Source organism: Rana temporaria, chromosome 2 (genome assembly GCF_905171775.1).
Source record: "Rana temporaria chromosome 2, aRanTem1.1, whole genome shotgun sequence".
Taxonomy (NCBI): Eukaryota; Metazoa; Chordata; class Amphibia; order Anura; family Ranidae; genus Rana; species Rana temporaria.
Genome location: NC_053490.1, coordinates 376,401,902 through 376,424,409, shown reverse-complemented (window position 1 = coordinate 376,424,409; position 22,508 = coordinate 376,401,902). Strand labels below are relative to the sequence as shown.

General features: G+C 41.0%; 1 protein-coding gene across 3 annotated transcripts in view; it reads right to left on the bottom strand.

The window, feature by feature from the left end:
* Nucleotides 1–22,508, bottom strand: part of ACACA (acetyl-CoA carboxylase alpha) — a 510,335-nt gene that overhangs the window by 73,861 nt on the left and 413,966 nt on the right. For all 3 annotated transcript variants that reach the window (XM_040337823.1, XM_040337822.1, XM_040337824.1), the window contains 2 exons: nt 15,799–15,895; nt 8,862–8,997 (listed from right to left, as the gene is read on the bottom strand). In XM_040337823.1, coding sequence (XP_040193757.1) covers nt 8,862–8,997; nt 15,799–15,895 — 233 coding nt within the window. The remainder of the gene's footprint in view (nt 1–8,861; nt 8,998–15,798; nt 15,896–22,508) is intronic.

Here is a 22,508-nt window from a genome sequence, read left to right as displayed (position 1 = left end):
AATGTCAATGGTCTCAAAAATGTGTCAAAAGTGTCCGATCTGTCCGCTGCAGTACCGCTAAAAATCTTACAAGGCACCTCCATTACTAGTAAAAAATAAATAAATAATCAAAACCCATAATAATGCAATAAATCTTTCCCATAGTTTGTAGATGCTATAACTTTTGCGCATACTAATCAATATACGCTTATTGCAATTTGTTTACCAAAAATATGTAGAAGAATACATATTGGCCTAAACTGATGAAGAAATTTGATTTTTAAAAACATTTTTGGGTATATTTATTATAGCAAAAGTTAAAAATATAGGGCCAGATCCACGAAGCAGTTACGCTGGCGTATCTATTGATACGCCGCGTAACTACTAGGTTGCTCCGGCGTATCTTTGTTTTGTATCCACAAAACAAGATACGCCTGAAGCTGGGCTAGATCCGACTGGCGTACGTCTTAGTACGCCGTCGGATCTAAGGTGCATATTTACACTGGCCGCTAGGTGGCGCTTCCGTCGATTTCCACGTTGAGTATGCAAATTGGCTAGATACGCCAATCCACAAACGTATATCCGCCCGGCGCATTTGTTTACGTAAGGCTTTTTTCGGCGTAACGTTACCCCGGCTCTATGAGGCGTACGCAATGTTAAGTATGGACGTCGGGCCAGCGTCGAATTTTCCGTCGTGGACGTCGTTTGCGGAAAACGTTCGCGAATAGGGCTTTATGTAGAATTACGTTCACGTCAAAAGCATTGGCTTGTTGCGGGTTAATTTGGAGCATGCACACTCGGGGGTCAAGACGTATTAACATAAAACACGCCCACAACTTAGTGATTTCAATTGCGTGCCCTTACGCCGACACATTTACACTACGTCGCCATAACTTACGGCGCAAATTCTATGTGGATACGGAAAATACGCTGTAAGTTACGGCGGCATAGTGTATCTGAGATACGCTACGCCGGACATAAAAATGTGCCGCGCTATGTGGATCTGGCCCATAGCATTTTTTTTTTCAAAATGTTCGCTCTTTTTTTTGTTTATAGCACAAAAAATAAAAACCGCAGAGGTGATCAAATACCACCAAAAGAAAGCTTTATTTGTGAGAAAAAAAAGAACGCACATTTCGTTTGGGTACAGCATTGCATGACCACGCAATTGTCAGTTAAAGTAACGCAGTGCCAAATTGTAAAAAGTGCTCCAGTGTCCATTTACAGTTATTACTCTAGAGTCTAGACAATCTCTGTACTTGCATATTTATATTTAATATTTATAAATATTTCTTTAGTTATATAAATACATTTCATTGAGACTTGTTGCAATGACAATAAAGTACTCTTATCTTAAGTATTATTTATAGTACCAATGGTGTCACAAGGGTTGGTGTCACCTGGTACGGTAAAACATGGTGTTACCCCCACCCGCACCAAGTATAGAACCCCTCTCAGTACAGACCCCCATATCCACTAAAAATAGACCCCCCCTTAGTACAGACCCCCCCCCCTCTCCACTGAGTATAGACACTCATCCCTCAGTCCAGACCCCCAACCTCCACCTGTGCTAGTATGGAGGTGGGGGGTCTGTTATGTGCTGGGGGGACAATTTAGGAGAGGAGATAACTTGTGCTAGTACAGAGGTGGGGGGATCAGACATGTGCTGTGGACACTTTGGGAGGTGAGAGGGGTATGGTCTTGTGGAGGGTCAGATTTCAAATCCAACCCCCACTTCTAGCATAGGTCCATTTCCCTCCCAAAGCGCCCCGATGACATCTCTGCCCCTCCACATCTTCCCACTAGCACAAGCCCTCTCCACTCCTAAATTGCGCCCCCCCCAGCACATATCCTCCTAATCCCCCCGTCCACAATCACTACATCTTTTTTAACTTGTCCCCCCCTTCCCAGTCATGTTGTCTCCCTCCTCTACAACATAATAAACTTAGTACAGACCATAGCTCAGAGCGGGTGTCCCTCCTCCGGTCTGTGTAGATGTAAACAGCTGAGAAGGGGGAGGCGGCTCTAGTCGGCTCTGCTGTGTGAGACAGCTGGGACAGCCTGTGAGAGATGTGGATCAGTGCCACTGGTGTGGTGGCAGTGCCCCTGCCGACAGGTGGCACCCCTCTGGCGGTTGTCACCCAGGTGTGGTCTGCAGCCCCCTAGCGATGCCACTGTACAGCACTTCCACAAAAGATATCTGCATATATCTTTATCTTACAGCAAAAGGTAATACAAAAAGTTTAAAGTCCTCAGTTAACATTTTGCTACTTTTTTTTTTAAATAAAAGGGTTCTTTTAATTTTATATACACTCAATCAAAAAATGTTTGCTCCAACAAGGGAAACAAAGTTTCTTCCTAAATTCCTAAGGCAACCAGCTATCCTCTGGATCAACAATCTCTGGTGTTCTTACTTATAAATGTTAATATCCAGTTATATTCTGTGCATTTAGAAATGCCTCTAATTCTTTTTAAAACAATTAACTTAGCTGGCTAGAAGTAGCTTCAGAGGCAGTCTATTCCACATTTGCACAGCTCTTACTATACAGAAGCCTTTTCTTATGGATAAGTTTACAGTAGAACTATAGGCAAAACTGATTTTTTTTTATTTTGGGTGGAACAAGGGAGGGTGATAACCCTTGTCAGATTTTTTCTCACCATATGTGCCCCATTGCAGAGATTTCCCATCACTTTCTGTCCCATTGACAAACAGGAAGTGAGAGGAAATCCCTGGAAATTAAGGTATTTTCTTGGAACTAGTGGCCCCATAGGAAGATTTCTCCTCTATTACTTTTCTGGGGACAACCCAAAATTTACTTTCATAAACTTTAATAAAAACGGACAGGTGTTCTACTCCATCTCTACTCTGTCTAAAACGAAAAAAAATCTGTTCTCTTAAAATTAGATGTTTTTATCTTTCCAAAATGTGTGTTTTGTTTACAACTTAAAGCGTTTGTTAACCCCCTCAAAAAGATTTTTTGTATCCTGTTCCCTTAAAGCATGTTATACAGCACAGTCCTTGTGCTGTGTAATTTGGCCCATTGCATCACCTGAAATACCTGGATGATCCTGCCAGTTTCTTCCCTCCCCCTGTACGCTGACCATGCTTTATCAGGGCTGCTGAACTGTGACACCATGGTCACAGTACGTGCCTCCGTCATCCACAGCCTTGCTCTCCTGTGTCCGTGTCTTCTCTGTCCTCCTCCCCTCCCTGCCTGTTAGCTCCCCGATCCTCCCCTTCTGCTAAAAAAATAACTTTTTTCCCCTTATAGTTCCCTCTGATATATAACACCAAGCTCCCCAGTGAATGTCATTTATAAAGATATGCTGTATAATAGCTTACTTCAGAGTGCCGTTAGCACTCACGTGACTGCCCGCCAGTCTTCTCCTCTCCTCGTCCTGGCTAACATCAGTGGAGGGTTTCCCAACACCTCCCTCTGCAGCTATCAGATCGGGAGAGGAGACCAGTGGACAGTCGGCTGGGCGCCGAACGGCACTCTAAAGTAAGCTATTATACTGCATATTTTTTATAAATTACATGCACTGAAGAGCTTAGTGTTATATATCAGAGGGAACTATAAAAAAAAAATGTACCTTAACAAAACACTTTAATTGAAATGAAATCATATTATGGTCACTGCTACCCAGATGTTCTTTTGTATTAGGCTCCACATAGTTTAAGATTGCTAGGTCCAGCAGAGCATCATTTCTATTTGGGGCTTCTATAAACTCTAGTAGTTAATTTTACAGGTAGTTAAAATCATCCACCATTACCACTGTCTCAGCCTTTGTAGGCCTTTCTATCTCTTCAAGGAACAGAGTCCTCATTAACAATGGGGGGGGGGGGTGTAACAAACTCCAGTATTTACCTTTGTAGTATGCACACTCATACTGTGAAGGTAATTATGGCCTCACTTTTCTCTCAAAACAGACTCAGTTCTTCATGGCTGGGATTCCACATTCAGTAAACATTCCTTTGAGATTCTGGCCCATGTTGACATAACTGTATCTTGCCATTTCTGAACATTTGTCAGCACCATATTAATGCTGTGACTTTCCACTACTACCACATCCTAAATATTTTCTATTGGATTCAGATCCTGTAACTATCATATCATTTCTTCCTCAGCAGAAAAAGATTTGCCCGATAAGTCTAGCTTTTTTCAGTCTTAATCTGAACAACAGAATAATAATCTAAAGACAGAATAGAGAAACTTAGCCTAGCTGTATTTAAAATAAATTTAATTATATTTTAACTAATCCATAGCTGGATTAAATGTAAGGGCTCATTCACACATGTTAATACCCTGTGTTTATGCAGCGTTTATTCAGCGTTTCTAAAGCCTCATAACTGCCTGTCAACACATGCCATGAACATTACAATTGTACCATGCAGTGCTGTTCACACTGGAGTGGTAGTGTTGTGTTATGTCATGTTAATAATAAAGCAGCCTGTTGCTTTCACAAGGCATCGACACTTGTCAACAGCCTCCATTAATTTCAATGGTGATGCCCGATAACTGCACCTACGGTATTTATGGTGTGTTAGTGAACCATTTATGAAGTGTTACTGGCACTGAGGGAGAGGCATAGGAGGCTCCCTGTCCCAGCATGCACTGGGAAATAGAGAACTAGCACAGAGCAGCTCCAGCCACTTCCTGGTTGTACCGAACAGCCGTGTGGTAACACCACTTGTTTCTGTGCGCAGGCAAAATCATCAACCAGCCAGCAATACTGGGCAAGCAGTACAATCCTACAGTGCAACTTATCAATCTGCATGAAGGATACATTGATTTTTTTGTTAGTTATGAATATCCTAACAATTTGTGACATATAGGGGGATATTTACTAAAGGAAAATCCACTTTGCAAAGTGCAAACTAAAAATGCAAAGTGCATTTTTAATTGCACTGAAAGTGCACTTGGAAGTGCCGTCGCTGTAGATCCGAGGGGGACATGCAAGGAAAATAAAAAATAGAATTTTAGCTTGCACATGATTGGATAATAAAGTCAACAGAGCTTCCCCTCATTTCAGATTTACAGCGACTGCACTTTTCAGTGCAATTTCAAGTGCACTTTGCAATTGTAGTTTGCACTTGTAGTGCAAAGTGAATTTACCTTTTGTAAATAAACACCCATAGTTACATTTGTAGCATTTACCAACCTCTTCTACTGTCCTCCTATTACAAATTAAGCTCTGGTTGTATTACACTAAAATAAAGTTATAAGTAAAGTTATGTAATATTGCCTCTTACAGTAGCTGTATTGATTTATTTTCCAATTGTTTATTGCTGTCACAATTGTGAAGGCATTAAGGCAGATTGTCAATAGTAATATGGAGACTGCACGGCAAATCATAGGATTTCTGAAGTTAGAATAGTGAAAGCTATTTTCTCGTTAGCTGCTAAGAATTTGTACTGTACACTTTGCACGTGGTCTTTTCTCTACTGGGGAAGCAATATATATTTCTTAATTTTGGATAGCATAAAGAAGGGTTATAACCCCTGTCAGGTTTTCTGCCATTTGTGTTCCATTGGTGTGATTTGTCTTTACTTACTGCCCTTTAGCCAAAACAGGAAGTGAGAAAATCACTTCAAAGTGAGGGAAACCTGGTTGTCACCAAGGTCAACTAGTGACCCCATCAGAAGATTTCCCCTCTTCTGAGGTTGTGGAGACAACCTGGAATTTCTGTTTACTTTCACTCTTGGGGACAATGTGTAATATTCCCATCTCTCCACCAACTCCGGCGCAGGGTGATGACATCACAGCGACCTCACCTGGCTCCTCCTTGTATCCTTATTTTAGCAGCCAACGCCTATTGCTTGATGTTCGTGCTAAGAATCTGATGCCAGGCAAATAGCTCCAGTAGCTGACGGCTGCCTTCCTTCACTATTGGGCCGTATACTGTAAAGCCCCGACTTCGATCTCCCTATTGGGCTGAACAGAGCCTCGACTGCCATCTCCTTTTTCAGCCGGACAGAGCCCCTTCGACTACCAACTACTGGGCCAGGTAGAGCCCCTTCAACTTCCAGCTTTTGGGCCGGACAGAGCCCCTTCTATGCTGGTAGTCAGAGGCTCTTTACTGCCCTATCCTCAGTCAGCCTACAGGCAGAATCTCTTACCTACACCACTACTCCAAGCTGACCAGTATATCTCTCCAGAAGCCACTGGGTGGCATTAACAACAGAAGACCACTCACAGCAAGTATCCCTACATAGTTACATAGTTAGTCAGGTTGAAAAAAGACACAAGTCCATCCAGTTCAACCACAAAAAAATAAACAAACAAAATAAAAAACACAGTACAATCCCATACACCCAACTCCATACCCACAGTTGATCCAGAGGAAGGCAAAAAATCCCAGCAGAGCATGATCCAATTTGCTACAGCAGGGGGAAAAAAATCTTTCTGATCCCCCGAGAGGCAATCGGATTTACCCTGGATCAACTTTACCTACAAATCTTAATACTCAGTTATATTCTGTACATTTAGGAAAGAATCCAGGCCTTTCTTAAAGCAATCTACTGAGCTGGCCAGAACCACCTCTGGAGGGAGTCTGTTCCACATTTTCACAGCTCTTACTGTGAAAAAACCTTTCCGTATTTGGAGGTAAAATCTCTTTTCCTCCAGACGTAAAGAGTGCCCCCTTGTCCTCAGTGTTGACCGTAAAGTGAATAACTCAACACCAAGTTCACTGTATGGACCTCTTATATATTTGTACATGTTGATCATATCCCCCCTTATTCTCCTCTTCTCAAGAGTGAATACATTTAGTTCTTCTAATCTTTCCTCATAGCTGAGCTCCTCCGTGCCTCATCAGTTTGGTTGCCCTTCTCTGCACTTTCTCCAGTTCTCCGATATCCTTTTTGAGAACTGGTGCCCAAAACTGAACTGCATATTCCAGATGAGGTCTTACTAATGATTTGTACAGGGGCAAAATTATATCTCTGTCTCTGGAGTCCATACCTCTCTTAATACAAGAAAGGACTTTGCTCGCATTGGAAACCGCAGCTTGGCATTGCATGCCATTATTGAGCTTATGATCAACTAAAACCCCCAGATCCTTCTCCTACGTTCATGATAAACTTTATTCCTGTGTACTGCTACTATACTTAACCCCTTAACGCCTATTTACGTCTGCACAATGGCACGGACAGGCAGAAGGACGTATATATACGTCCTTGCCTTTCTGCGGGTCAGGGGTCCGATCGGGACCCCCCCCGCTGAGTGCGGCGGGTGGATTCCCTCGGGGAGCGATCCGGGACGACGACGGCGCGGCTATTCGTTTATAGCCGCTCCGTCACGATCGCTCCCCGGAGCTGAAGAACGGGGAGAGCCGTATGTAAACACGGCTTCCCCGTGCTTCAATGTGGCGGCGCATCGATCGTGTCATCCCCTTTATAGGGGAGACACAAATGATGACATCAGACCTACAGCCACACCCCCCTACTGTTGTAAACACACACTAGGTGAAGCCTAACACGTTCAGCGCCCCCTGTGGTTAACTCCCAAACTGCAACTGTCATTTTCACAATAAACAATGCAATTTAAATGCATTTTTTGCTGTGAAAATGACAATGGTCCCAAAAATGTGTCAAAATTGTCCGAAGTGTCCACCATAATGTCGCAGTCACGAAAAAAATCGCTGATTGCCGCCATTAGTAGTAAAAAAAAAAAAAAAAATTAATAAAAATGCAATAAAAATATCCCCTATTTTGTAAACGCTATAAATTTTGCGCAAACCAATCAATAAACGCTCATTGCAATTTTTTTTACCAAAAATAGGTAGAAGAATACGTATCGGCCTAAACTGAGGAAAAAATAAATTTTTATATATGTTTTTGGGGGATATTTATTACAGCAAAAAGTAAAAAATATTGAATTTTTTTCAAAATTTTAGCTCTATTTTTGTTTATAGCGCAAAAAATAAAAACCGCAGAGGTGATCAAATACCACCAAAAGAAAGCTCTATTTGTGAGGAAAAAAGGACGTCAATTTTGTTTGGGAGCCACGTCGCATGAGCGCGCAATTGTCTGTTAAAGCGACGCAGTGCCGAATTGTAAAAACGCCTTTGGGCATTTAGCAGCATATTGGTCCGGGGCTTAAGTGGTTAAGTTAACCCTGATGCTCCACATTGTGGCTGTGTATTACCAGAATAAAAAAAAAACACTTACATTCCCAAATTATCCGAGTCTTCCTGCCTGATCTCTGCCAAACTAAAGTTAACTGTCAAGAATACCATATCCATAGACTTCTGAAGCTGTGAGCCTCACCACCCATTATAGTAACTTTGCCTGAAGCATTACACAATGGTACACAGGACAAATAGAGAGGATGAATCTCCCTAAATGTGGCACAGACAGCAAACAAAAAAAAACAAACTATCCACTCTATACAAAATTAGAAAAAATAAATAAATAACTGCCTTTAGTTCTTTAAGGGTAAACTCTATGAAAACAGCTTAGTAAACAGATTAAATACATATAAAAGAGCCATTTCACCTGCCAAAGGATTTGTAGTTCTGTACTGTACATCTAGTCTTGAAATGCACACAAATCTGTCACACATCACTGCCCAGTCTAGAAGTGGAAGGAACCCGATCGTTTACATATAGGTTTCCTCCCTACACCCACTACACTAAATGACGTATTAGGGATTGTATAGCTGCCATCATTTGGGCCTTTTTCATCTGAAGTAACTAGAGCTCATCTTTAATTTCTGACCTTCTTACCATTGGTCCACTTGGTATTTAGTTACAAAAAGAAATCTCATGTATTGTCTGCATATATCTGTTACTTCTTGTTATGACTTGTAATATTTCAATAAAAGTTTATTGAAAGTGAAAAAAGAAATCTAGTGTGGCAAGTGCTTCAAAACAATTACCTTTCATTCCACCAGAAAAGCCCCTCCAATTTGCAAACACCATAAGCGGGAGTCCTTCCCTATTGAAGTCTTTGATTGCCTGTGCAGTTTTAAAGGCAGAATCCGGGAACCACACCTGTCCAGCTTGTTGTATTATCTGTGGAAACCAGTAAGGCAGTCATTCACAAGACTAAACAAAAGTAAAAAAAAAATGAAAAAAAAAAACCCTCAGAAAATAAATAGGCAAGTAGAAGAGAACGTTTCTAAATCAGAAACAACATTAACCTTTTATGTAAAAATAATTACATAGGATCCTATTTACCACCTAAGTCTTCTGTGAATGCTGAAGTATTCAAATGATTACTTTGAATGTTCACAGAACTTCTTTTTGGTTGGATGAATTTTTCACTACTTTTTAATTTCATATCTAAACTGAAATGTTTATAAAATAGATGGAACTAAATTATTTAGATTACTGTGTAATTCAGAGTGTGCAAATACCGGTACTTGGGCTTTCCTGAGGCTAATGTAAAGCGTACCTTCTGCATTAGGTGATCAAGTGATGTGCGTAGCCATCATAAATAATTATCATATGGCATTATGAATATTCATTATGATGTGACAAGCATTTTAGGTTCTCTCATTTTTCTGCCTTGTTGGCCATTTGATGACCCAAGCCAGCCTACAGTTTTTGCTGGAACCAAAATGTGTTATATGTGTCAGTTACAGGCTCTTTTCTTGTGTAAAAAGTGGATAGAGGGAGGAGCATGCCATTCCATGCAACTATACAAAGCGGTGAAGTGGAAAGGAAACTCATGACTTTACATTTTCTTTGGTGGATGGTTCCTTTGTGCAGGTTTAAAGGGGTTGTAAAGGCAGAAGGTTTTTTTTTATCTTAATGCATTCTATGCAATAAGATAAAAACCTTCTGTGTACAGCAGCCTCCCCAGCACCTCCTAATACTTACCCTGAGCACCCGCTCTCTCCACCGATGCCACGATTCCCTCGGCCATCCGGGACTATCCTCCTGATTGGCTGTGGCGCCATTGGCTCCCACAGATATTAATCAAAGTCGGTTAGCCAATCAGGAGAGAGAGGGGGCGGGGAAAAATGGCAGCTGCGTGTCTGAATGCACCCCCTAATTACTTACATGAGCCTCATCTCTCTCTAGTGATGTCCACAAGTGTCTTAGCTGCCTGGGACTCTCCTCCTGATTGGCTGAGACACAGCAGCGGCACCATTGGCTCCCGCGGCTGTCAAAATCAGATAGCCAATTGGAGAGAGGGGGCAGGGCCAGGTCAGGACTCCGTATCTGAATGGACACACAGAGCTGTGACTCGGCTCGGGTGCCCCCATAGTAAGCAGCTGGGCTATGGGGGCATTCGTCAGGAGATAGGGGCTAGGAGCAGCGAAGATGGACCTGAGAAGAGGAGAATCCAGGCAGCTGTGTGCAAAACCAACTGCACAGAGGAGGCAAGTATAACATGTTTGTTATTTTTTTTAAACAAGACTTTACAATCACTTTAAGCCCTCTTCACTAACATCATCCTTAAAATGGCCACGTTGAATTCAAAAGTACATTGTGCTACAATGCATTTCAAAAGTATTCACCCCCTTGGCATTTTTCGTGTTTTGTTGCCTTACAACCTGAAATTAACATGGATTGTTTGAGGATTTGCATCATTTAATTTACAGAACATGCCCACAACTTTGAAGATTTTCTTTTTATTGTGAAGCAAACAACAAATCGGACAAAATAACAGAAAAAGTCAATGTGCAGAACTATTCACCCCCCTAAAGTCAATCCTTTGTGGCTATCACAGCTCCAAGTCACTTTGGATAAGTCTCTATGAGCTTGCCACATCTTACCACTGGGATTTTTGCCCATTCCCCCTTGCAAAACTGCTCCAGCTCCTTCAAATTGGATGGTTTGAGCTTGTGAACAGCAATCTTTAAGTCTGACCACAGATTTTCTATTGGATTGAGGTCTGGGCTTTGACTAGGCTATTCCAACACATTTACATGTTTTCCCTTAAACCACTCAAGTGTTGCTTTAGCAGTGTGTTTGGGGTCATTGTCCTGCTGGAAGGTGAACCTCCGTCCTAGCCTCAAATCATCCACAGAGTGGTACAGGTTTTTCTCAAGAATATCCCTGTATCCATTCAATCCATCTTTCCCTCAACTCTGATCAGTTTCCCAGTGGGGATGGTGCTCTTCGGGTGATGTGATGTGTTGGGTTTGTGACAGACACAGCGTTTTCTTTGATGGCCAAAAAGTTCAATTTTAGTCTCATCAGACCAGAGTACCTTCCTTCATACATTTTGGGAGTCTCCCACGTGCCTTTTCGCAAACTCAAAACGTGTCATTTTGTTTTTTGCTAAAAGTAATGGCCTTCTTCTGGCCACTCTGCCATAAAGCCCAACTCTATGGAGCATATAGCTTATTGTCGTGCTATGTACAGATACTCCAGTCTCTGCTGTGGAACGCTACAGCTCCTCCAGGGTTACCTTAGGTCTCTGTGCTGCCTCTCTGATTAATGCCCTTCTTGCCCGGTCCATGAGTTTTGGTGTGTGAACGTCTCTTGGCAGGCTTGCTGTTGTGCCATGTTCTTTCCATTGGCTATGATAGATTTGATGGTGCTCCTATGGATCAGCAACGATTTGGATATTTTTTTATAACCTAACTCTGACTTGTACTTCTCAACAAAATTGTCCCTTACTTGTTTGTAGAGTCGCTTGGTCTTCATGGCAGTGTTTGATTAGTGGTGCCTCTTGCTTAGGTGTTGCAGCCTCTGGGGCCTTTCAAAAAGGTGTGTATATGTAATGACAGATCATGTGAAACTTAGATCGCACACAGGTGGACATCATTTCACTAATTATGTGACTTCTGAAGGTAATTGGTTGCACTAGAGCTTTTTATGGGCTTAAACAAAGGGGGGATGTGAATACATACGCACATGCCAATTATCATTTTTTTATTTCTGAAACATAGTTTTATGTATATATATTTTTTATATAATTCAGATTAAAAAAACATTGAACTTAAGGCTGTAATGTAACAAAATAGATAAAAAGCCAAGGGGGTGAATACTTTTGCAAGGCACTGTATGTTCCATAGATCATGTATTGCATACAGTTACCACTGCAAATAATATAATGTAGCTGATAAAGAAAATGGAAATGGCCAATCCACTACTATAAATTCTAAACTAAAAATGGTATTATCACCAGTGGCTCATATACATTGTATCTTCCAGTTGTGTCTTGTGGCAAAAGCATACATTAATTAATAGTCTGTACAATACTTTGGTAATGACTTTCGTGTTTACAGATGCTTACTATTGAATATTCTTTACGGTAATATTTCATATACAGAACTGCAGCCACCAGAGGGAATACCAAATTGAATTCAGACTGCCAGTGCAACTGGCATCCTCACTCAATTAAAGATGATATATAACAAGATGATTTATGTAAGGCTCTATGCTGCAACTTTATGTTATACAATTCACTCTGGCCATACACTGGATTAAGCACAGATAATCACTTACATTGTTACATAGTTAGTCAGGTTCATAAAATGGCCATCTATTGTAGTTTAACCAATAGAAAGTAACTAAACAAACAAACAGAATAGAAAACCTCCATAAACAGAATTATATACCCACAGTTGATCCAGAAGAAGGAAAAAAAAAAACGTTATATAAAGCATCTTCCTATTTGCTCCGGCATGGGAAAAATACAATTCCTTCCTGATCCTCCAGGAGGCAATCAAATATTCACTGGATCAGCGGGGGATCAGGAAGGATTTTTTTCCCCTGTTGTAGCAAATTGGATCGTGCTATGCTGTGTTTTTTTTGCCTTCCTCTGGATCAACTGTGGGTATAGAATTGGGTATATGGGATGGTACGATAGTTTTTATTTTATTTTTATTTATTATGGTTGAACTGGATGGACTTGTGTCTTTTTTCAACCTGACTAACTATGTAACGATGTAACTATGTAACCAATCTCTGGTATTATCTATATATATAAAACTCAACGTGTGTGTGTGTGTGTATGTATGTATGTATGTTCCAGCATCACGTCCAAACGGCTAAAGATATTAACATGAAACTTGGCACACATGTTACTTATATGTCAGCAACAAACATAGGATAGGTGGTTTAACCCTTACCCACCCCCATTTGCCATGGTCGGGGTTTTCCTTTAAAGTCCCATTCAACTCTATGGGAAATACATGTTACTTCATAACTTCCAAACGGCTGTAGATATTTCGATAACACTTGGTCACATGTTACTTATATGTCCACTTAAACTATAGGATAGTTAATTTATCCCTTAACTACCCCCATTTGTGAGGGTCAGGGTTTTTGTTTAAAGTCCCATGCAAATCAATGGGAAATGTATGTTCCCACATAACTTCTGTACGCCTGGAGATATTTCAATAATACCTGGTACACATATTACTTATATGCCAAATAAAAATATATGACAGTTAAATTAACCCTTACCTACACCCTTATATAAAAGATGGGTATATTTATATTACTATGATTTTCCTCCCCAAAAGGTTAAGATAGGAAGACCGGGCAACGCCAGGTATTCAGCTAGTTGCCTATAAATGTGAACACCCAATTACATTTTGTGCATTTAGGAATGCATCCAGGTCTTTTTTTTTTTATAATCTACTAAGCTGGCCAGAACAAGTTGTTGAGGGAGCCCATTCAACATTTCCAAAGCTCCTATAACCTGTATACACGATTGGGCTTTAGCCCGACTAAACTCACATCGGATTTCCGATGGAATTCCATCGGAGGAAAAGAGAACATGTTCTCTATGTAATTTCTCTGATGGGGCATACACAGTCGGAATTTCCAATGGAAGTCCGTCTGACTTTTTCCATTGGAAATTCCCATTTTGTGTAGGAGGCCTTACTTACACGTGTAGCTCTTTCTTTTCTCAATATTGAAAACAATTAAAAAGGAAAATTGCGGGTTTAAAAATAACTTTAATAAATAACGTATCTTCCTATATGACTCGTACTCTATGGTTTAAATGTATCTACCTTCAAAAACAGACATTTAATATATTACAGCTTATCAGTCCAGAGATGGTAGAGGCTGCATTTGTTGTCTTCTTTCAAACTTTTTCCTTTGTTTTTAACTGGTGATTACGCCAGCGACCTATTTTCTGTCCTCATCATGTGACAGTGTTTGGGCCCTGTGATTGACCCCTCAGGCCCAAGCACTGCATCGTGGGAAGCGGTCAAAGACTACCCCATACCTGTAAACACTGGGTATTTACCAAAAGGAGCAATGGATCATTGGGAGAGCACCACGCTGCCCAAAACATTCCTACATGTCCATCACTATGTTACAATGCTTTCATTTCAAATAGAAATGTATGAATGGAGGGAAGGGACTGCCCAATTATTAAAATGTTTTTTTTATAATTTGGGATGGTGTGTTTGTGTCACATTGGAAAGATTTCTCTTCCTTTCTCAGAGACACAACTCTGCAAAGTTTGAGGAATGTTTGCAGTTGTCACCAGAATAGGTGTCCTCATTAGGCTGGATTCACACCCTTGCATTTTGCAGGTTTGCACTACAGTCCATTTAACATGGTTTCGTATGGAACACGTTGTGTAGTGCAAATGTGCAAAATGCAAAAAGCACAAAAAATGCAGAGGTGTGAATACAGCCTAAAGGATTCCTCATCAGGTGACAATTGTAAAATTGAAGATTTTACATCTATAATGTTCCAATTTGAACCTGTCCATTTCCCAAAGTTTAAATGTTTTGTCCTTAAATATAGGGATAAAGGTTATTAACCACTTAACTCCCGGACCATATTGCTGGTCAAAGACCAGAGCACTTTTTGCGATTCGGCACTGTGTCGCTTTAACTGACAATTGCGCGGTCGTGCGACGTGGCTCCCAAACATTTCCAATAAATAGAGCTTTCTTTTGGTGGTATTTGATCACCTCTGCGGTTTTTAGTTTTTGCGCTATAAACAAAAATAGAGCGACAATTTTGAAAAAAAATTATATTTTTTACTTTTTTTCTATAATAAATATCCCCCAAAAATATATTAAAAAAATTGTTTTCCTCAGTTTAGGCCGATACGTATTCTACATATTTTTCGTAAAAAAAAAATCGCAATAAAAGTTTATTGATTGGTTTGCGCAAAAGTTATAGCGTTTACAAAATAGGGGGTAGTTTTATGGCATTTTTATTAATATTTTTTTTTTACTAGTAATGGCGGCAATCAGCGATTTTTTTTCGGTTCTGCGACATTATGGCGGACACTTCGGACACCTTTTTGGGACCATTGGCATTTTTATAGCGATCAGTGCTATAAAAATGCATTGGATTACTATAAAAATGCCACTGGCAGGGAAAGGGTTAACACTAGGGGTCGGGGAAGGGGTTAAGTATGTTCCCTGGGTGTGTTCTAACTGTAGGGGGGTGGCCTCACTAGGGAAAATGACTGATCGCTGTTCATACATTGTATGAACAGACGGTCAGGCATTTCTCCCCTAACAGGACCGAGAGATGTGTGTTTACACACACAGCTCCCGGACCTCGCTCTGTAACGAGCAATCGCGGGTGCCCGGCGGCGATCGCGCCCACTGGGCACATGCACGGGAGTCAGGGACGAGCGGGGGGCGCGCGTCTCCAGCGGCGCGCACGCGCCCCTAGTGGCCGATTCGAGAGCCGACGTATAGCTACGGACTCTCGCGCAGGGGAGCCGACCTGCCGCCGTATAACTGTGGGGGCTGGTCGGCAAGTAGTTAATGTTAGAAGAAAAAAAAATTATAACGTGAATTTTAAATAAAGTTGTGAAACTAACTACACGAAAAACATTAACGGCATCAGAGTTTTCTTATAACAGGAAATAAATACCACAAAATCTGTCCCCAAATAAAATGATAGTGTTCAACAACCATTAACTAACCTTAGCCTCTGAGTCGAGGTTAGCAGGATCAGCAGGTATGCTTAGTTCCACAGATCTTGTTTCAACTGCAACCACTCCTACAGGAATGCCTCCCAGCCTATGTATGCGCAAAAGAAAAAAATACATATGCATAAGTGGTTTCTTATATTATATAAACAGTGTATATATTGAAGAAGAATGATATGCTCTTGATGCTACTACAGTTTTGTAGCCTTCATTCTAAATGTTTTATAGTGCAGACCCATCTGCGTTGTCTTAAAAGGGTTGTGTGGGCTAAATATGAAATCACTTTCAATAGATTGCAAAAGGTTATTATTATGGCCACACCTGTAAATCAGTCAGCTCAAGTCCAGCAAGGAGACATTGTAATGGAAAATCAGGATAAGAAGGGGTAGCTACAAGAACATACTATAGTTTTTAGAGTGCAGTGAGCCACACAAGCTAGCCAATGTTAAAGTGTATCTAAAGGACAAACTTTTATTATATTGCAGCCCCCCAGTTCATAGATGTGGAGGCTGCATTTGTTTTCTAGTTTTCAGGCATGTTTTCCTTTATCTTGGTGATTCTGCCAGTAGCACACTTTCTTTCCTAGGGCGAGTAAAACACTTTTTCTCCTAAGCTCACTTAAGGTACTCTTATCTTTGAAGAGGCAGCGTTGGCACCATAGAAAGAGACTACAGAACACCTCCCCTTCTTTATCTCTATAACATTGAGAGAGGTGTGCTGTAGCTAGAGAAGAGAACTGAGCAGGGCTGATAACAATGAGAACAGTATAGACTGTAACTTACCAAAATGGAGCAAATAAGAGAAGTTCAGTTGGGGTTTACATACACTTTGAACCTGAAGCATTCTTCAGTTTAGTTAGTTTAAAGTGGTTGTAAACCCCTTTAACCCACTTTAACCTACAGGTAAGCCTAGATTAACCACTTAAACCCCGGACCATTATGCAGCTTAAAGACCAGGCCACTTTTTGCGATTCGGCACTGCGTTGCTTTAACTTACAATTGCGCGGTCGTGCGACATGGCTCCCAAACAAAATTGGCATCCTTTTTTCCCCACAAATAGAGCTTTCTTTTGGTGGTACTTGACCACCTCTGCGGTTTTTATTTGTTGCACTATTAACAAAAATAGAGCGACAATTTTGAAAAAATTCAATATTTTTTAGTTTTTGCTATAATAAATATCCCCCAAATATATATAAAAAAACAATTTTTTTGTTCACTCAGTTTAGGCCGATACATATTCTTCTACATATTTTTGGTAAAAAAAGAAATCGCAATAAGCGTTTATTGATTGGTTTGCGCAAAATCTATAGCGTTAACCAAATGGGAAATTGTTTTATTGCATTTTTATTAATAATTTGTTTTTTCTAGTAATGGCGGCGATCAGCGATTTTTATCACGACTGCGACATTATGGAGGACACATCGCACACTTCTGACACTATTTTGGGACCATTGTCATTTTTACAGCGAACAGTGCTATACAAATGCACTGGTTACTGTAAAAATGACACTGGCAGTGAATGGGGTTAACCAGGAGGGGGTGCTGTAGGGGTTAGGTGTGCCCTAATGTGTAATTCTTACTGGGGGGGCGTGGCTTGGCATGTGACGTCACTGATCGTCGTTCCCTGTGACAGGGAACAGACGATCAGTGACAGTCTGACTAAGAAGCACGGGGAGAGGTTTGTTTACACTTACCTCTCCCCGTTCTTCCTCTGTGACCCGATCGCGGGACACCGGGGGCGATCGGTTCCGCTGTTCCCGCAGGGGCGGTCACAGAGAAAAGGACCGGGTCACGAGCGTGCCACCGGCAGCGTGCTCGCGACCCACGGCTGGGATCTTAAAGACGTACATGTACGCCCTTGTGCCCAGCCGTGCCATTTTGTTGACATATATAGTCGTGCGGCGGTCCTCAAGCCGTTAAGGCTTACCTGTAGGTGCAACCAATATCTCCCAAACCTAAAAGGTTTAGGAGATATTTGCAGAAAATACAGACACCGATGTCTACGGCGCCATAGACATCAGGCGCAGGTGCACTGAGCGTGCCGCTTCTAACGGCGACCATGCCGTTAGTGGCGGCACCAACGCGCATGTGCGGGAGTGACGTCATTGCTGCTCCGGCCAGTCACATCGCCGGAGCAGCGATACCCAGAAGTCACTCTGGGTTATCATGGCGGCGATGGAGGAGGTGTCCGAGGACTGCTGCTGGGGCTTTGATCTCAGGTAAGTAATTCGAAATTAGCTAGTATCTCCTATTAAACTCCTACAGAGTATAGGGAATATATAGTAGTTTGTATGTATTTATTTTTGTGTCCATTATGGTCAGGCCTACAAAAAATTAAAACACTTATTTGAGCAAGTATGAGGCACAGACTCATCTGGTAGTGACAAGAGTAAACTATGTATGACACGGTGAACACAGGAACAGTCCAAGCTGGTTTGTTCTGAACTTTTATTCAGCAGGGCAACAAACACAGTTTCAATGCAGGAAATTTTGCACAAATTAGTAATTTTATATTAAACCTTCTGGAATAATTTGCTATAGCATAAAAACCCTTTTTCTAGTTTTAGCAATTTCTTTGGTGCATACGTTTACTTTGCCCAAAAATACCAAGCTTAATTCTGTGGTCAGACAAAGTCAATAACATTTCAGATTTCCTGTCTAACTTATTCTCAAATACAAACACAAAGATTAAAAGAGGTTACAAACCAGCAGCTTGGTTAAGACATCATGAACCATGCCAACACATTTCTTTCCTGACAAAAAAGCAAGCAATGGCCACATCTACATGTCCAGCACTCAACTGACCCACATAAAATATAAAAGGCTTACACAGGTATCTCATGGCCAGAGACTCCATTATTAGAATTACTATCCATCATCCCTGGATCAGCTATTCAAAACAGACTCATCGCATTCCTTCTACCTGCAGGCTGAGCCTGGATTCCCAGCCGTTGAAGGTCATCAATAATTCCTAATATTAGGGATTGGGTTGATGAGCTTATGAGGATGGGGGGGATGGACAGCCAGTTTGGAAAAAAAAAAGCACACAAAGTTTATGGAAACTTGGTGTACTTGGATTTATTTCTCTAGTTCAACTAGACTTGAGCCCTTCCTCTGACTATTACAATTTGTCACTATCGGTACTCAAGAAAAGCAATATGCCAACATCCAACCAGATACCCTCCGTTTCTTTCCACTCTTTTTAGTTATCCTTTCATTCTTTTCTTTTCTCTTTTTTGGCTCATTCTTTTCATTCTTTAACCACTCCAGGGGGTGCGGTTTTACCCCCTGCTAGTGGCCAAAAAGGGTTAATACCGCCGGCAATGCGCCTCTGCAGTATAGCCGCGGTTTCTCATTGCTTTCAATGGGAAGGATCGGTGGAGGAGCGGTAAACACACCGCTCCTTCACCGCTTCAAAGATGTGGCTAGCAGGACTCTTGGGCCCCGTACACACGAGAGGATCGATCCGCTGAAATTTATCCGCGGACCGGTTTCAGCGGATAGATCCCCTGGTGTGTACAACCCAGCGGATATTTATCCGTGGATTTTTTTCGGGCTGATGGATTTCCAGCGGATCAAAATTTCTTAGCATGCATCCGATTCCATCCCTCGCATGCGTCGTAATGATTCGACGCATGCGTGGAAGTCCTTATATTACAGCGTCGCGCACGTCATCATCGCGGCAATGGCGCGACACGTCACCGCGGAGGGAATTCCGCAGGGATTTTGATCTCATGGTTAGTACAACCATGAGATCAAAATCCGCCAGAGGATTTATCCGCGGAAACGGTCCTCCGGACCGTTTTCCGCGGATCGATCCTCTCGTGTGTACTAGGCATAAGAGTGGTCCTGCTAGTGCACTGCTCCAGTGTAAAAGCCCTCAGGCTTTTTCACACTGGAGAAACATCAGCCGCTGATTCAGGTCAGTTTGCAGGCGCTATTTTTAGCGCAATATCGCCTGCAAATCACCCCAGTTTGAAAGGGGCCTTAAGTTGCTTCATAATTACTAATGTAAGAAAAGTTTTAATATATTGCTATGGCTTAATTTCTACGGATAACCCTGGCCTACTGTCTTGTTTACCGAACTGTGCTGACCTCTGACTTTTCTTTGCCTGTATGTGCATTTATGTTCAAATGCTCAAAAAATCTTATTCTTAAAAAATAATATTATATATATATATATATATATATATATACACATACATATATATATATATATATATATATAAATAAAATATGTATAATATATATATATATATATATATATATATATATATATATATATATATATATATATATATATATAAATAAATAAATATATATATATATATATATATATATATATATATATATATATATATATATTCCAAAGGACCTTTGTTAAGATACACAGTGTGAACACATGATCTGTCCACCTCTCACCTTACTCATACTACCAAAATCACACTCCAACTTGGGATTGGGCAATGCAAAATCTTCCCACATTATCTCAGATAATGAGAACTTTAAAAAAAAATGTATTTGTGAATATTGTCAAAAATCCTACTGTGTAATGCTATGCAAGATACACTTTTATTAATGTGTATAGTCACTCTAGTGTTTAGCATGTAACGCAGATGTAATGCCGGAAATAAAAACCCATTTTCTGATTAATGGTCTATACTAATAACACATTTAAAGGATGGGTAGAAGCACAAGTGGGTTTATATATAAAATGTTTTCACTGAGATTCATGTTTTCTTATGGGAAAATGGGTGAAAGGTGTGCAAATCTTGAGTGAAATTATTTATTAGTAGACCACCTAATTTGTGAGGGTTTCTATCAATGAAGAAGTCCTATTATTAACTCTCATTGCAAAGCTAAAAAGTGTAAAGCTTTTTTAGTTGAGTTCAATGGTTAATTTTAAAATAATACCATAATAAATAATTGGAGTAGACCTGTTCCTTAAATCTGATATCTTCTGTTAAAATGTGTATAATACAAATGAGAAACGCAGCAGTGAGCCTCTTCAGTATTCTACACCCAAACAATTTGTATTCCTTTTCAGTGTGGTAGTGTACAAAGACATTTTTTTCTTACAGTTATTTCCATGCCTCTCTTTCAATTGAAGCAACCAGACTGCTTTGATTGCTCCGCTGAGAAGGGAAAGCGAGACAGCGAATGATAGAGAAATAAAAAGTGCCTTCATATTTCCTTGTGCACAGACCATATATCTAGGCACAGAGATGATACTCACATTGTGATGTATGCATAGAGTGTAAAACACCAGTGACTCATGAGAGGCAGAGGCTGCGAAGTGAAAGAATTCCCTCATGCACTCTCTCCAAGTAATAGTCTATTTATTCTTCCTCTAGAGTTGGTTACATTTTTATTGGACTTTTTTTCTATTTAAATGTTAGTAATGAATTTAGTGGAAATGAAAGGTGTGAGAGGGATGACCGTGCAACCTAATGCATTTTCGTTCTGAGCTCCTTCACTTGCTCATGAGCTATTCCCTAAGCAGAAGGAAAAAGGATGGGGCGAAACTACTATAGCAACATAAAGGACAAACTTTGTCCAACTGTGTAGGTAAAACAATGTCCAAAATAGGTACATTGTGACATTAACATTTGTTTTTAATTAAAATGACAAGCAACAAGAGAGTGCGAAACACGAAAGCTGCATTTAGCAAGATGTGCTGTTAACATATTTCTGTATAGGGGAAAGTAATTAGCTATATGATAAAACCCCACTAAAGCTTTTGTTATTACTGTAATTTAGTCAGGCTGCAAAAACAGTAAGGCCTCATTCACACATGTGGGCTGTTCAGGTCCGCTTGTCAGTTTTTTTACTTTCAAAGTATTCTATGTTCTGCTTGTCAGTTTAAACGGACCTGAACGGACGCTCTATACAGTTCTATAGATTGACGAATGTCAGCGGTAACATGTCCGCTGCCATCCAATCCGCTAAATTCAGATGGATGGAAACCCTATTTTCCATCCGTCTTGCAGATCGGATCGGATGAAAACGGACAAGCAGATGAGTTTTCATCCGATCCCCCATAGCGGAGATCTGACAGGTCTCCCGCGGGAGTAGGCGTTTCCAAGCTGAGCTGCAATGTAATCTAGGCGTTCGCCCAGATGATTGATGTCTATCAGAAAATTTTCCCCACGACGGATAAGGCCCTGCCCCCCGTATTGCGTAGGCGCGTCACAGAGTTTCCAAAAGGAGCCGAACAGGTAAAGCTGCGAGTCGGCTCTATACGGCGCCTGCGCAGTCAGCTCTACAAGGCTCCTAGTCGGTGCGCAGGCGCCGTGTAAAGCCTACTCGCCCCTTTACATGTTCGGCTCCTTTCGGAAACTCTGTGACGCGCCTACGCAATACGGGGGGCGGGGCCTTATCCGCCGGGGGGGAACATTTTCTGATAGACATCAATCATCTGGGCGAACGCCCAGATTACATTGCGGCTCAGCTTGGAAACGCCTACTCCCGCAGGAGAAGTACCCGGAAGCCGGATTGCAAATATAGATTATAAGGTATGTACAGCCTAAAAAAAAAAAAGTGCCGACTGTACATGCTGATAGTATAAAGAATTTGGTCTTATATAAATGTTATTTGGGTGAACCTCCGCTTTAAGCTTGTCCACCACTAAAGGGGATGATCCTGCTTAGCAATCAGTGATGGTCTTCATTGTGAAGCCCATTTTTAAAATGGTGTATTTTATTA